Source organism: Gymnoscopelus microlampas, assembly GCF_963454915.1.
Source record: "Gymnoscopelus microlampas genome assembly, chromosome: 22".
Classification (NCBI taxonomy): Eukaryota; Metazoa; Chordata; class Actinopteri; order Myctophiformes; family Myctophidae; genus Gymnoscopelus; species Gymnoscopelus microlampas.
This window is the reverse complement of record NC_139959.1, coordinates 4,870,857-4,886,854: the sequence shown is the minus strand read 5'-3', so window position 1 is coordinate 4,886,854 and position 15,998 is coordinate 4,870,857. Positions and strand designations below refer to the sequence as shown.

The window sequence follows — 15,998 nt, the reverse complement described above, 5'->3', positions numbered from 1 at the left end:
GTGTGATTTTTTTTTAAACACGCAAATTGCTGGCACAGGGGTGAGTACATTATGAATAAACTCTGGCAGTCAATGTGTTGTTAACTACCCTGAGAGACACGGGGAGAACATGCAAACTTCACACAGAGTAGGCCCTTTCGCCCACCCCACCTAGGGTATGGGTGCTGATGACGTGGAGGAGAAGACACGCCCTTAGCGCCCACAGCGTCCCCGGCACGAATCGAACCCAGGACCTTCTAGCTGTGAGGCGACAGCGCTACCGACTGCGCCACCGTGCCCCTAAATATCAATATTTCTGTAATTAAAAAATCACCACAGAGTGTAGCATACACAGCCCATAATCATTATTCTGTCAACCCTTTAAAGCAGTGGTTCTCAAACTTTTTCATGTCAAGGACCCCCAAAGGTTGAAGGTTGTGCAGAGAGAAAGGGTATACCTTAGGGTAGTGGTAGTCTTTCCCTGTAGGGTAAGGGATGCCAGTGAACATGGGCAGCTCCATCCTGGGCACCAAGGTGTCGTTGATGGTGGCATATGCCAGCCGGGCACCATCTGGGGACCACCAGTGGGCGATGTGGGACTGGAAAATCTCCTCTGAGAGAGAGGGAGAGAGAGAGAGAGAAAGACAAAATTATCAACAGTCATAAAGACAGTGGTGTAAAGTAACTACTGTGAGTACATGTACTCAAGTACTGTACTTAAGTACAATTTTGAGGTACTTTTACTTCGTCTCCACTACATCTCAGAGGCAAATATTGTACTTTTACTCCACTACAATTATTTGAAAACCTTAGTTACTAGTTACTTTGCAGATATAAATTACGACAGTATAAAACATACATTTACCACTTTAGCCCCATTTTATACCTAGGCTATTTGAAAACAGCCGATCTACAAGCTCACAACGCGTCGCATCGCAACACGTTGTGAGCTTGTAGATCAGCTATTTTCAAACACATTTAGTACTTTTACTTTTGGTACTTTAAGTACATTTTGATACCAATACTTTTGTACTTTTACTCAAGTCAATTTTGAATTCCGGACTTTTACTTGTAACCGAGTACTTCTACATTGCAGTATTGATACTTTTACTTAGGTAAAACATTCGAGAACTTTTTCCACCACTGCATAAAGATAGTGGCTAGCGATGTTTCAAAGGAAAACCATACTCCATTCATTACAATGGCTCACACTCCAGCATCAGAGGCACAAGTCACAGTAATGCCATGGCTACAAGCCAGAACAACAGGCCTGCTAATGATGCTGATACAGTACATACTCTGCTTGCCCTTGTGGGAGTGGAGCCTATTTTGCAAATTACAACTGCTTATATTCCGGCCGCACACGCACACACTATATATCTCTCTCTTGGAACACACAGGCACACTGAACGCTGAATGTAGAGGCCATAAATCACCACAGTTTTTAATCTCAGCAGCGCGTATCGATTAAAATAGATCCATTGCCTAGAAATGACCCAAAAAAAGCAATTCCTCACACTGGTACAACTATGTGTTGAGTGTATTTTTGTGAAATTAATTCAGTTTTTGTTCTTTTGTGGGTTTTTTTGTGTGGTATGTAATCCTGTAGGTTGAGACAGAGGCTTAGAAACAAACACTCCTGTATAAGGGAGAGATGGAGGGAATGCCAGGCTCCACACGCGCACACACACACACACACACACGCACGCGCGCGCGCACACACACACACACACACACACACACACACACACACACACACACACACACACACACACACACACACACACACACACACACACACACACACACACACACACACACACACACACACACACACACACACACACACACACACACACACACACACACAGAGAGTAAACAAACAGCACCTCTGTTAAGCAGAGTGAGTCATTCTCACATTATGCAAAAATATGAATTCACTGGGAATTAGTTTGACAACAAGCACATCCCAACACACCGCGATTCATTATTAAGTCTGGGGTGACATCAAAGAGTTGCATGACAAGTAGTGCTACTTATTGTTATTATTACATGCCACTAGCTACATTTATATCAGCCGTGGCAATTAAAATTTCATTAATGTTGTTTATCTGTGAGACTAGAACACGGGCTTGGGGGAATTAGCAGACATCAGCTACCAATTAGCATTCCCATTAACCCATTGAATCCGGGACAGAGTGCCGCGCTATGAGCTTGTAGATCTGCTATTTATTTATTTTGAATCGTGAAAATGTGTGCAAATCTTTGCATATACCGTATACATTTTTTAAAGCGAATATTTGTAAATCAAATCTTTGCTTCTGGGGGGAACAACATATTTTGAGATTTTTTTTTGGTACATTTGTAGAATCCCCAGAAGCAAAGATTTGAGTTACAAATGTAATTTATTTATATAAAAAATATATTCAAAGATTTGCACCCAAAAAGAAAATGATTACAAAAAAAATGATTAAAAAGAAATAACGATAAAAAAAAAAAATGCAGATCTACAAGCTCATAGATCTGCTATTTTTGAATAGCCAAAAAATCTAAAAATGACAAAGATGTGTTCCCGGATTGAATGGGTTAACTTGGTACGCTCGGCGGAATGACTTGATGTGCGGGATTATTTGCCAGCCCTTCTGCAGGTACATCACATATTACATGCGTCTCTGTCGGGTGGAAAATGTCCAAAACTGTTACTCTTCAGGATTCAAATCAAAAGTATCAAAAGTAGCTAGCAGATCTACAGAGAGAGCACAATTGGACTATTGTATATTTTGATGACTTTTCTTATTATTTGATTACATTTAATGCGGCTATAAATAGACTATGTTGCCTTTTTTCCGTCATTCTGTCCGTCTGATCGGAGTTCCTGCGCATGCGTGGGCTCTGTTGTCACGGTGACGGTCCCCACAGACTATAGGATTTGTAGATGTTATTGAGCACGTGCGGCCACGGCCTATGTTGTTCTGTAGGCCTTGGGTGCACTTAAGCATTGGGGCTACAGCGCACGCGCATGCACCCACGCACCCCCACACACACACACACACACACACACACACACACACACACACACACACACACACCAGATCAGCACTAAAAACGTGATAAAGGACGGCCGTGTCCACAGACATCCTTTTATGAGCTGAGGGCCGCTTTGGATATCATGTCCGACTCACACGACCGGGCTGTGTGTGTGGGGAGGAATCAATTGGCATAATGACTAAATTGGGGAGAAAAAGTGGTTTTAAAAAAAGGAGGTGGTGCCCCCAGAAGCAAAAACGATTTTTTTTAACTGAATGGGTTCCCAGATTGCCGAGCGCATAACCCAAAAGCCTGCATATAGCTTGGCTGCGGTCAATCCCCGGTTATGGACTAGACTAGTGTTAGAATAATTATCACTGTAGGCTAAAAGCCAGACTTATAAAGCCGCGATCTATAAGTCAAAACATGTGAATGTTAACATTTAGTCCAGCCAGTCTCTTTGGTGAGAGGAGGCCTGGTGGTGTTGCTGGTGTTGTCTACCAGCACCCTGCTGCTAACAGCTCAGCAGGAGGATATCGACGCAGTCGGACAGAAACCTCTCATCTCTATATTCTGACTTTTTGTGTTTTTCCGTAAACTAACCCATTAACTCATTCAGTGCCAAGCTTATTTATGGAATTTTGGCTCTGAGTGCCACAGCCAAAATTCATTGTAAAAAAAAAGTGCTTAGGAAGCGAGATACAGCCTTTTTAAGTTATAGGTTAAACAAGGAGTGGATGGAGCAGCAAATCTTCAAATCATCATATCTTGGGTTCTGAACATGTTTTTCCCCCCCAAAAAAAAACAAAACTTATTTTGAATTTTTTTTTTTTTGATTTTTTTTTTATGACGGATTTGACGGATTGTGGCGCTCTGGGCGTCAGGCCACGTGACGGATTTGACGGACTGTGGCACTCAATGAGTTAAGACCTGAAGCCGATTTTACAAATGTCTTCTAAATCCCAACAGTATTCTGAAAAACGTATGTTTCTGTATCAGTGATGCTCAAACCTTTTCATATCAAGGACCCCCAAAATGATATGTATTTGGCCGCGGATCCCCATCTCAAAATGTTTTGTTCCAAGGACCCCTAGAGGCAAAGATCTGAGTTAAAAATGATCCCTTTAAAAGAATATATATATTCAAAGATTTGCACACATTTTCAAGATTTTTTCAAAAATAGCAGATCTACAAGCTCGTAGCGCGGCACTCGGTGCCGCGCTACGAGCTTGTAGATCTGCTATTTTTGAATAACCAAAGTGTAAAATAATGCTTTTTTAGCTCAAATCAAAAAATGACACAGATGCGTTCCAGGTCTCAATGGATAAACACCCTACTTGATCATACTACAGCGTCACACACAAAAGCATCAAAAACGACACGTTTCGAGCTTCCAGATCTGCTACTTTTGCCATCTTTGAATTTGAATCCTGAAAAGTAACGCTTTCGGACATATGAGGTTTACACCCCGACAAGAGACGATAATTGGATTCTGCCGGAGGACCAAATTCACACATCTGTCCATCTAGAAGGTGCACTACAGCGTACGTCATCTATAATGACAGAAAAAAGAAGAGAAGTAACAATCTATCTGTCCCATGCAGAGAGGAAACGGTGATGCCGTCAGCTGGAGATGATGATCCTTCACCTTTTGGATATATAGCTTCAGGGAGGAACATTGTTTCTACAAGTTCATGCAGAGTGTGTTCCTCGCCGGTGTGTGAGAAGACAAAAAGATCATTTAACACCAGTGATGGAAAAAGTACTCAAATTCTTTACTTAAGTAAAAGTACCAATACTGCAATGTAGAAATGCTCCATTACAAGTAAAAGTCCAGAATTCAAAGTTTACTTGAGTAAAAGTACAAAAGTATTGGCAGGAAAATGTACTTAAAGTAACAAAAGTAAAAGTAGTAAAATGTTTGAAAATAGCAGATCTACAAGCTGTCAATAACGCGTCGCGGTGCGACGCGTTATTGACAGTATGCGAGTCATTACGCAGATATTGACAGTATGCGAGTCATTGCTCCCATACATATATACCTATGTAATGTTATGTAAATGTATTCCACTGTTCGTCTGTCTGTTTTCTGACTTGTGAGGACTGCGGATGAAAACTAGCATCTTTGCTAAATCTGGCGTATTTACGTCCATGCGACGTCCATTAATATGCATTGTCCTGTCCAACTAAACAAATAAAGTAAATTATACAGTCAATGTAATTTCTGTCTCATATCTCACGCAATCCTGTCTCTTTCCTTTCACCTCAGAGAGAGAACTTTAGTATGCAACACCCTAACAGTGAGCTGACAGACAAGAGAGAAACACAAGAGAGAGACAGAGAGAGACAGAGAGAGACAGAGACAGAGAGAGAGAGATCAAGTGAGCTGTAGAGAGTGACATAGGAGTCATGGGACAAACTCAAACTTCTGTGAAGGGCAAGTATCAGCATTCAGCAGTAGAAGAACGCATGTGTACATGTAAGGAGAGAGAGAGAGAGAGAGAGAGAGAGAGAGAGCGAATGAGAGAGCGAGAGCCAGAGATATTGACAGTATTGCGACGAGTCATTGCTCCCATACTGTCAATGTCATTTTCCGTCTCATATCTCACGCAATCCTGTCTCTTTCCTTTCACCTCACATTCTTTCTCCCTCTCTCTGTGCTGTGATTACCCAGGTAACGCTGTCACAGACTCATCTCGCCCTCACGATGGGTGCGTGGGCTCAATTATTCACGGGAAGCGAGGACATTACTAATGCATGAGCCGTCGTGATTGTGAGTCAGTTAAGTGGCCGGTGGGAATATAAAAATGTGCCGATGGGACACGCGCGACGTCTCCACGTGGACAGAAATAATGAGGGGAAAAAATGGGAGGTGTGTGTGTGTGTGTGTGTGGGGGGGGGGGGGGGGGGGGGGGTGTTATACTACAGTATATACATCCCAGTTGGCACATGATGGATTATACTGGCATATGGATACTATTATTGCGGTAACAACCTAATGATTGTGTCCCTTGAGTAGGTTACTGGTTGTTTCGTTGCTGTTTCGGGCAGAAACCTCTTATCTCCATATTTTAACTTTTTGTGTTTTTTCGTAAGTTAACGCCCTACTTGATCATACTACAGCGTCACACAAAAGCACCGAAAGTAGCAGATCTACAAGCTCGAAATGCGGGGCGAAGCGACGTAATTCGAGCTTGTAGATCTGGTACTTTTGCCATTTTTTTTTATTTGAATCCTGAAATGTTTTGGATTTATTTTTTGGGGTTTCCACCTGACAGACGGTATGCTGGTGGTGTGGGTTGTGTACTGACGCAGTGATCAGATTGACTATATTTAACCCATTAAAAGCAGGAACGCATCTGTGTAACCACTTAAAAATCATTATTTTATACTTTGGCTGTTCAAAAATAGCAGATATACAAGCTCATAGCGCGGCACCGAGTGCCGCGCTACGAGCTTGTAGATCTGCTATTTTTGAAAATTTGTGGAAAATCTTTGAATATACATATTTTTAAAGCAACCATTTTTAACTCAAATCTTTGCTTCTGGGGGGTCCCTGGAACAAAATATTTTGAGATGGGGGTCCGCACCCAAACATATCATTTTGGAGGTCCTTGACATGAAAAAAGTTTGAGAACCACTGATACAGAAACATAAGCTTTTCAGAAAACTGTTAGGCTTTGGAGGACATTTTGTAGAAACGGAACCTCAGGCCTTAATGGGTTAATCAGAACAGATACATACGTGGATGTCTCCAACAGGGGGCAGCAGTGTCACATGTTAAAAACAGTGCAAGGCAGCGGGCATTGCCAGGGCATGTACAGAGAGATGGACTGGAGGTCATGTGAGGTCATCTCATCTCAAACGCCCTCAGCATGTTTGTCCTGTTAGAGAGTCCTAGAGCAGTGACCTGCTCACTCATTATGAGTGGTGCAAAAAAGTACTCAAATGTTTGATCTGAAAACGCATTTTCTGTTTAATAAAGAGCTGGAGAGACAGGGAGACTCTTGTTACTGAACAAACACTCTATGCCAATGAGTACTATAAGGATATAGAGCTATTTAACACTTATTTTAACCCAAGCAAATCCCTTACCCCACCTTTAAATAAACCTACTCATACAAAGATTAATTTATCTTCATATCTTGTCCTCACTGAAAAAAGATTACAACCTGGTGCCTGTGCCAAGAGATTCTGTTTGCATGTTCTCAATGTGATCGATATAAATCCAACACGGAATTACAGTAAGTGATAGCAATCTCCCAACATGTTGCATCACTGAGAAGAGCAGTATTACATTTATACATGTGTCTGAGAAGTGTCAAAATGTCAGGTTCACACTTGTCACGCTCCGTTAAGAAATACCTGCCACTACTAGTTAGTTCATAGTTTCACTCCAGTTCACCTCTTTCTGCTTCAACTGTCAACTGTTCATACAAAAAACTAAATCATTGGGCGCTCAGGTAGTGAGGTTAAAGTATACCTGTCCCCTAGGGTAGGTACCCTCACAAAAAAACATGGTCTCTATACTGCCTCCCTCTGGTCATCTGGGGCACCTGATGGGAGGGGAAAGGAACTGGCTGGAATAACGTACTCCACGTGCTACGTCCTATCGAGGAAACCCCCCCCCTGCCAGGTGATAAGAAGCGGCTTGCTAGCTCCTCATGCATTGAAGGAAGGGGGCATGAGCTCAGTTCTGGGCTCTCCCTAGGCTGGCAGAGGGAGAGTAGCGCCCAGGATTACATGGGCATTTGGCACTGGGTGAAAAATGTGTTACAAAATCATGGGATAAAAAAATAAAAAATAAAGTATACCCACTTGGGGTAACACCTCCAAACAGGCCCATTGCGGGACAGGTGGGGGGACGTGGGGGGACGGGGGGGGACGACAACAGTATGTCCTCCTGGTGGGGGCTCCTCGCTGGCAGGTGAGCCAGAGTACTGTACAACAGCAGCAAAAATAATACTACTCTAAATTTGGAAGGGGGGGGAGGGAAGGAGGAAATTCTGCTTTCTCCCACTCTCGCTTCCCTGATGCTGACAAACGTGAACTACGCACCCTGTGGGGCTCCGGCACAAACCTGCCGATGAGCCAAAACAACTCAGACAAGCAGACAAACACGCTTGTTGGATGACTAGAGCCGTCTAGCCAGACAGACACCCCCACAGGGGGGGAGACATGACTCGAATGAAAATATATGCATCAGCCTTTATCTCGACACACCAGAAGAGTTCTTTATGCAAGCAAGTTGCATCATGCTGCCCGGAGGGCGCCGCCACGTACCGGGGCCCGCACCATGACAGCTGAGGGGTTTCTCTAGGACGTTGGTTCTCAAAGTGAGATCCGGGGACCCCCAGGGGTCCTTGGGGGGTTGCCAGGGGGTCCCCAGCAAAATGTGTTAATATAGCATCAGCATCACAATCATTTTAACCACTTTAACCATAATGTTATACTTTGGCTATTCAAAAATAGCAGATATACAAGCTGCTATTCTTGAAAAATCCCTGGCACAAAATATTTTTGAGATGGGGGGGGGGGGGGGGGGGGGGGGGGTGGGTCCGCAGCCAAATACATTTTTGGGGTACCTTGACATGAAAAGTTTTGAGAACCACTGCTCTAGGACGCATCTCTCCTTTTTGTGTGTGTTTCTTTGTGTCTTTTTTATTTTCCCTCTTATATTACCACCACTGTGCAGAAACACACATCATCATCACATGCAGACACATGGCTGCAGATTAAGAAGACAGCTTGCGTGTGGCAGAGGAACATGTCAAGCCTCAAGATGTCATTTGATTTGGAACCTTTTCAACCCTGTGTGCCATCAGCTCTGCTCTGTGTCCTTGTGGCTGTGCGGGCGGGCCCTTAAAATCCTCCTTTACCCCTCTGCCCACAGACTGAGCCACAGCCTGATCCCGGGCCCAGAAATCCATCAGCGGAGTAAAGCTCACCCACTTCCCTGCAGGCGCATATCTTCCTGACACTCTACAAGCATGAGGGTACGTCCAAAATCTGAGGCCACACGCATGTGGGGCTCACTAAACACATGTCGCTATATGTCTAACTGCTAGTACAGACGGCATCGGTTCATGCTCATCGAGGACGAGCTCAGCTGCTTGCATACATTTATTTAAGCTCTATATATACCATCGGTTCTCAAATCGGTTCTTTTCCATGTCAAGGAACCTCGTGGACCCCCATCTGAAAACGTTTTGTACCAGGGACCCACAGAAGAGAAGATTTATGTACAGTATATACATTTAAAAAAGCAATATTATTCAAAATGTTACAAACATTTTCGATATTTCTCAGAATCTTTGAATAGCCAACATATAAATGGATAAAGTGGTTGAAATGATTGTGATGCTATATCAACTACCTTTGCTGGGAACCCCTGGAACCCCCCCAAGGACGAACCACTGCTATATACTTCACCATACGACGAATAGCGAAAATAGAAGATCAACACGCTCACGATGGTTCGCGTCGCGACATGTTGTGAGCTTGTAGATCTGCTATTTCCTGGTGTTGGGTATTTGGTCATTATAGGCAAAAAGTAAAAATAAAAATGGTTAAATTATGTCGTTACACTGACACAATGACACAGCTAATTTTGTTCTTTCTTGGGGTGCTTTTATAATAAGTTATTAACTAGGTAGCAATATTACAAGAAATCCTATTAATCACAAAGACACTTTCCAATCAATGCAGCGAGCGAACCCTTCTGAACATGATTACCTGTACTTGTTTGGTTGCTATGCCAACCTGCATGGTAGCCAGGGGAGCCAGTTAATCATCCACCTCGTTTCGTCCCGTCTTCTATTCTTATGTCCTTCGTTGCTGTCGGGCACAAACCTCGTATCTCCCTATTTCAACTTTTTTTTAATGTCTTACTTCAGTGGTTCTCAAACTTTTTTATGTCAAGGACCCCCAAGTTGATATGTATTTGGCAGCGGACCCCCATCTGAAAATGCTTTGTGCCAGGGACCCCCAAAAGAGAAGATTTGTGTTTACTTTTTAATAAAACATATTATTAACCACTTTCCAATACTTTCAAGATTTTACTTTTTTTTTTTAAATAGATGTAAAAGCTCACTGTGAGGTTATATATCTGCTATTTTTCAATAGCCAACGTATAACATGTAGAAAAAGTAGTTTGAATGATTGAGAAGCCCCCCAAGGACCCCTGGGGGTCCCCGGGCCCCACTTTGAGAACCAATGGCCTACTTTGTCTTGAGCGGTGTTGTCTCAAAAGTAGCAAAAATTGCCTAATCTACACAACGTGTCGTAGATCTGTAATTGTTTTCTATATCTGAATTAGTTTGAAAGCTAAAGTGTGTCTGTGGGTTTTATTATAAACATTAAACCGATGAAGCACATTAACATTAAAAAGATCTTGTGACTAAACTACAACTACACTGACTGGATCCATTGGAACACAGGCTCTTCTTTTCAGGATTCAAATTCAAAACTTAGAAAAAGTAGCAGATCTACAAGCTCAAAACGTGTCGCTTTTGCACCAGGTTTCAAGCTTGTGTATCTGCTATTTTTGATGCTTTTGCGCGACGCTGTAGTATGATCAAGTGGGGCGTTAATTTATGAAAAAAATAAAAGTTAAAATATGGATATAAGAGGTTTCCTAAAAAAAGTTACGGTTTTGGACTAGAAGGTTTCCACCCGACAGCGTGCCATGTAAACATTAGCCTCGGAAACCCATGCCTTTTTTTTTGTTTCAAAAGAAAAAAAGCCTGGGAGAACCTTGCAGGAACGCTGGTCTTAGGACCTTGTTATCTCCTAACCAATCAGAGTGCTCCAAACCCAGGCGCTGGAATCCAGCGCCTGGGTTTGGCTCCGCCCTTCAAGACCATCGATTGGGCTCGTTCTTTCAGTCTATGTAAACATTGACTGAAGAGCTTTCTTTTCTGTCAATATACACGTTGCCTTAGTGACTGTGTGCCACGTTCACCATCCTTACTGTGTTAACCCATTCCAACCGGGAAAGCATCTTGTCATTTTAGATTTTAGCTATTTATATTCATGTACAGTATAGCAACATACGTTTCTTTTCCAGAAAACTCTCAGGATTTAGAACAGTGGTTTAGAACGGTGGTTCTCAAGAAAAGGCAGATATACAAGCTCACAGCACGTCACTTCGTGGCGTGCTGCGAGCTTGCACATCTGCTATTTTTGATTTTTTTTTTTAAGAATCTTGAAAGTGAGTAACACAAATCATTTTAGATTTTAGCTATAACCATTTATTGTATACTTTGGCTATTCAAAAATAGCAGATATACTAGAGCGGCACCGAGTGCCGCGCTACGAGCTTGTATATCTATGCTATATCTATGCTATTTTAGATTTTTTAAGTATTTTTTTTTATATTTTTCAAGCGAACATCTTTGACTCAAAGTTTGAGATGGGGGTCCGCGGCCTAATACATATTATTTTGGGGGTCCCTTGGCCCCCAAGAATGAAAACTACTGATTTAGAAGGCATTTGTAGAATGGGTCTCAGGTCATAATGGCTTAATGAGCAGAATAGATCTGTCTGGCAGTCATCAGCATGGGTTCCCTGGGTTTAACACTAAGGGGCAAATCGAGTAGCTGCAGACCCCTACTCTCTCTCTCTTTTTTTTTTGCGTGCGCGGGATGAAAGATTTATCCGATCAATAAATGATGAGTGTAATTTACCAGCCCTTCAGCGCTGCATAAGTACAAGTCAAGGGTTCAGACGCCTCAATATCATACTGATTAAAGTTTCAATGGCTGGTGACTCTGATCTTCACTGGGAAGGAGGGGGTGACGACGGCCACGCTTTGAAATGTCTCTATTGTTGCATGGTCTTCAACAAGGGGGTGCTCAGAGTTATTACAGGGGGGGCCGCCAAATCTTTCTGTGGTAGGAACTTTATTAACCACTTGAACCCTTGCATCACGATTCTGAGGGGAACATTAGCCGAAAATAGCCGATCTACGCACACTGACAGTAACCTATAGCCTCTTTGCCAAAAATAGCAGATCTACAAGCTCTCAACTCCTCACAGCGCGATGCGTTGAGAGCTTGTAGATTTTTATTTTCGGCTTATGTTCCCCTCGGAAAAGGAATTCTAGGGTTCAAGTGGTTAATGTAAAAAAAACTAAATCCTATCACACAAAGATTTGGTGGACCGCCTATAGTAGCTCTGAGGACCCCCTAGGGGTCCCGGACCCCCTGTTGAAGACCCCTGGTCTATGAAACCATAGACCAGGGGTCTCTCTCTCAGCTAAGGGGTCCTTGGCCTGAAAAAAACATTAGAAGACGCCTGGCTTAAATGGACACCATGGCCTTGAAAATTTCCCTCATTTGCACTGACACTCACGATTAAGCCACAACCGTGTCGCTTGTATTGTGTTGGTTCACTACACGCTAGTGTGACGCACACTGACAGTAAATATTTTGGATTTAAGAAGTAAAACCCACTACTAATAGAAACGCAAAGCCTTCCTCCGGCTGCGTTTTTTTCTGTGGAATTAAAATCTACGGCCAGCCTTGGCTGAGTGCGTAGAGAGGTCGCCTTGGAACCAGAAGGTCCCTGATTCACCCCCTGCTATTTTAGTTTATGAAAATGATGGGAAGATTGTGTGGCTTGTGACTATTGAGTCCAAATATTTTGTTGTGACCGTGGGGGCTAAAGAATGGTTCAGAAGCAGCTGTGTTCATGTTCACTTCTCCCGTTGGAAATAATTAGACTCCAACCTGCTTCCGGTCTCCTAAAAAGGCGTCCACCTACGTCACGCAGATACGGGAAGTAAAGTGGAGATGGCATGTCTTTTGTCTTGGATATCGCCCACTGCTCCTAAAAGTTATCATTTCACATAGGCAAATGTACAGTGACAAAAAAAGGACAGGACAGGGCATATTAAAGGAGAGAGCCAGCCTAGAACAGTATTGGGTTTGATGTGCCCATAATAATTCACCAACATACCTGATGCGTTTGATTTTTTTCATAGAAGCCCCTGTTGTCCATTCTGGAGACCCCTCCCACCGGCAGAATGACACTACATAAATCCTCTCTACGTAGTGTCCTGGCACTCACACATGCACTGTATGTCACTTCTTTTCCTACAGAACGGCTCTGATGCGTGAACTCTCACGAGATTCTCGTGTCCCGCGAGAGTTTGCGTGTAGCGCTCCCCCTCCCCTCATGAGTGACATACAGTGCATGTGTGAGTGCCAGGACACTACAGAGAGGATTTGTGAAAAAAAAAGAAAAAGTTTGGAGGGACGAAAATAGCCGAATTAGGATTATATTATGCACTAGGCTCCATTCTGCCAGTGGGAGGGGTCTCCAGAATGGACAACAGGGGCTTCTATGAAAAAAATCAAACGCATCAGGTATGTGGGTGAATTATTATGGGCACATCAAACCCAATACTGTTCTAGGCTGGCTCTCTCCTTTAAGTTGTGGTGGTACGTCACTGTTTTGTCCGTTTTTCCTCTTGCTCTCGCTCACTGTTAGAGAAACGGTGCTCCACTGGAGCAGGTATACATTCATTAGTGCTCCAACACAGAGCCCCCTTCCTCCCCTCTTTGCCCGCGAGGCAGACGGAGGCGCTCGGGTTAAGCTTTTGATCGGTGGCGTAGAACACAACCCTTGCCATCTTGTGTTGTTACGTTAGAGGCACCGATTGAATGCAAGTCAGCTCATGTAGAACATTCCTTCCTCCGGAGCTGTGTAAACGGGCAGGCAAATGTACAAGAGTCGTTCCATTTTTAATTCTTTCCCCCAAAGGAAATCACATCATGCACGATCCCAAAATACTAATGTGAAACTAACTGCAGGGACTCCGGGAGTCTCGCAACATTACCTGCTAATAAACACATTCCTGTATGAACGTTCACTTCATACATTAAATTACAAACAGCTGCCATTGGAACGTGAAATGGGGAACGTTCCTTTTGTTTTCAATTCCACGATCTGGTACCACCCAAATTCAGCACAAACATAGGAATATTCTCATTCTACTACTCTGCCACCGCCATGTGGAATACCCCGACACCATCCATTAATGTGTTAATATTCTATGCCCTGTTGATGAATTGAATACATAGGACCAGAATGGAAACAAGACTTGTTTGTGTTTTCAAATTGTTTGACTAATAAAGTATTCAATCAATAAATTAACCAATCAATCAATCAATCCGGTAGTGGCCATCTTTAGTGATATCAAAGAGCGGTCCACAAAGGCAAAGAGCTACTTTGTGTTAGCTTGTCTGTACATTTACTGACAATACATTTTGGCAGCACAGTCGAAACTTCTTGTCAATTCTCACACAACTATAACTGCTCTTTGCAGGGCAGAACACACACAATTAATTCATAAGGTTCATAGGTTCTGGATTTGCAGTGCCCACCCCCCCCATCCAGTTATTACACTGGCCCGGGGCACAAGTCTGAAGTATGAGAAAAGAGAAAAACATAGGACAAGACAAATAAGACTAGGTCACAACAGGAAGGAGCAGAAACTAAACACACACACACACACACACACACACACACACACACACACACACACACACACACACACACACACACACACACACACACACACACACACACACACACACACACACACACACACACACACACACACACACACACACACACACAAAACAACAAGTGAACCTAGGAGTAAATGCCCAAACGACTGCCACTCCAAGGCCTTTTCTCTCTTTTACCTTCGTAGAGCCAATCGTTGAGGCCGTTGAAGATGACCCTCTCCTTGCCGGTGGACACCAGACGGATGGAGCGACTCTCCACAGTGGAGCGGTAGTAGATGTTGTTCTCGAAGATGAAAATCTACGAAGCCGCAAGAGAGAGAGAGAGAAAGCAGAAGATCAAACAAAACGCAGGAGAAAAAAACGCAAATCACACAAACAGGTCAGTTGTTCAGACATCGGTGAAGGGTAGAGTGACATTTAAGATTATTTTGTTTGTGTTAAAAGCCCAGTCTTACAGTACACCTGCCTATATTGTGGAACTTTTAGACCATTCTCCCAGCACCCGGTCACTCATATCTGACAGTCGGTTGTATATGAAGACTCCACGGTCTAGCCCGACCGTGCCTTTGCTGTGTTGGCACCAAAGTTGTGGAACAAGGATCAAAGACCAACCTTTTCACTACTAGGTTCACTTGTTGTTTTGTGGGGTTGTTTGTGTGTTTAGTTTCTACTCTCTCCTGTTGTGACTGCCCTGACAGTGTGACTGAGATCTTGTTATCCTAGTCTAGTCTTCATTGTCTTGTCCTATGCGTTTCTCTTTTCTCTTTCTGCGGACTGTGCCCTGCATGGAGCCAGTGTAATAACTGGATGGGGGGGGGGGGGGGGGGGGGGCGCACTACACATCCCGAAAGTATGAACCTATCTGATGTGCATTCCAGACAAGCTCAGTTGGTGATCAAACCAGCCTGCTTGTCATCATCGTGTAGGGAGACTAGCCAAAACATCCCCAGACATCATCATATTCATTCACAGCAGAAGGTGCTCTCAACCACTTCAATGTTTTCTTCTATATTTCTTGCAGGCTACAACTGCAGAAAAACAACTTCAGGCACAACATACCGAGAGCCAAAAAAAGGAGCAAAGAAATATCTTTCCATCCTTAATTTGTAGCAAAAAAATAACTGCAGGGTGCCGATTTCGACTTCCAACGGCCCGCTCGATTCTTTGTACCCTGTTGGGAGAAGGCATGCGGAGCTCGCTGGAAGTATGAAGGCCAGCTTCCTAATTAAGGCGAATAGCGCACATCTTCGACAGTTACGAGACGTGATGTTGGAGGCCCTTGGATTGTGTGTGGGGGGGTGGAGGGGGGGGGGGGATTAAAATGCCAACAGAGCTAATGACATCCAGAAATCAATATGACCCTGAATGGGAACTGTAAAGGATTTGATCATTATCTCCAGCTTTAGCGGAATGCTTTGGCCTTGGGGCTGATTTCAGTATGTATTCACTGTTTAA

General features: G+C 43.4%; 1 protein-coding gene across 1 annotated transcript in view; it reads right to left on the bottom strand.

Annotated features, from left to right (window-relative positions):
- The window catches only part of LOC311038868 (A-type potassium channel modulatory protein DPP6-like), a 137,073-nt gene that overhangs the window by 22,590 nt on the left and 98,485 nt on the right, over positions 1 to 15,998 (bottom strand). The window contains exons 8-9 of the mRNA XM_084048487.1: positions 14,721 to 14,841; positions 438 to 592 (exon numbers count right to left, since the gene is read on the bottom strand). Coding sequence (XP_083904613.1) covers positions 438 to 592; positions 14,721 to 14,841 — 276 coding nt within the window. The remainder of the gene's footprint in view (positions 1 to 437; positions 593 to 14,720; positions 14,842 to 15,998) is intronic.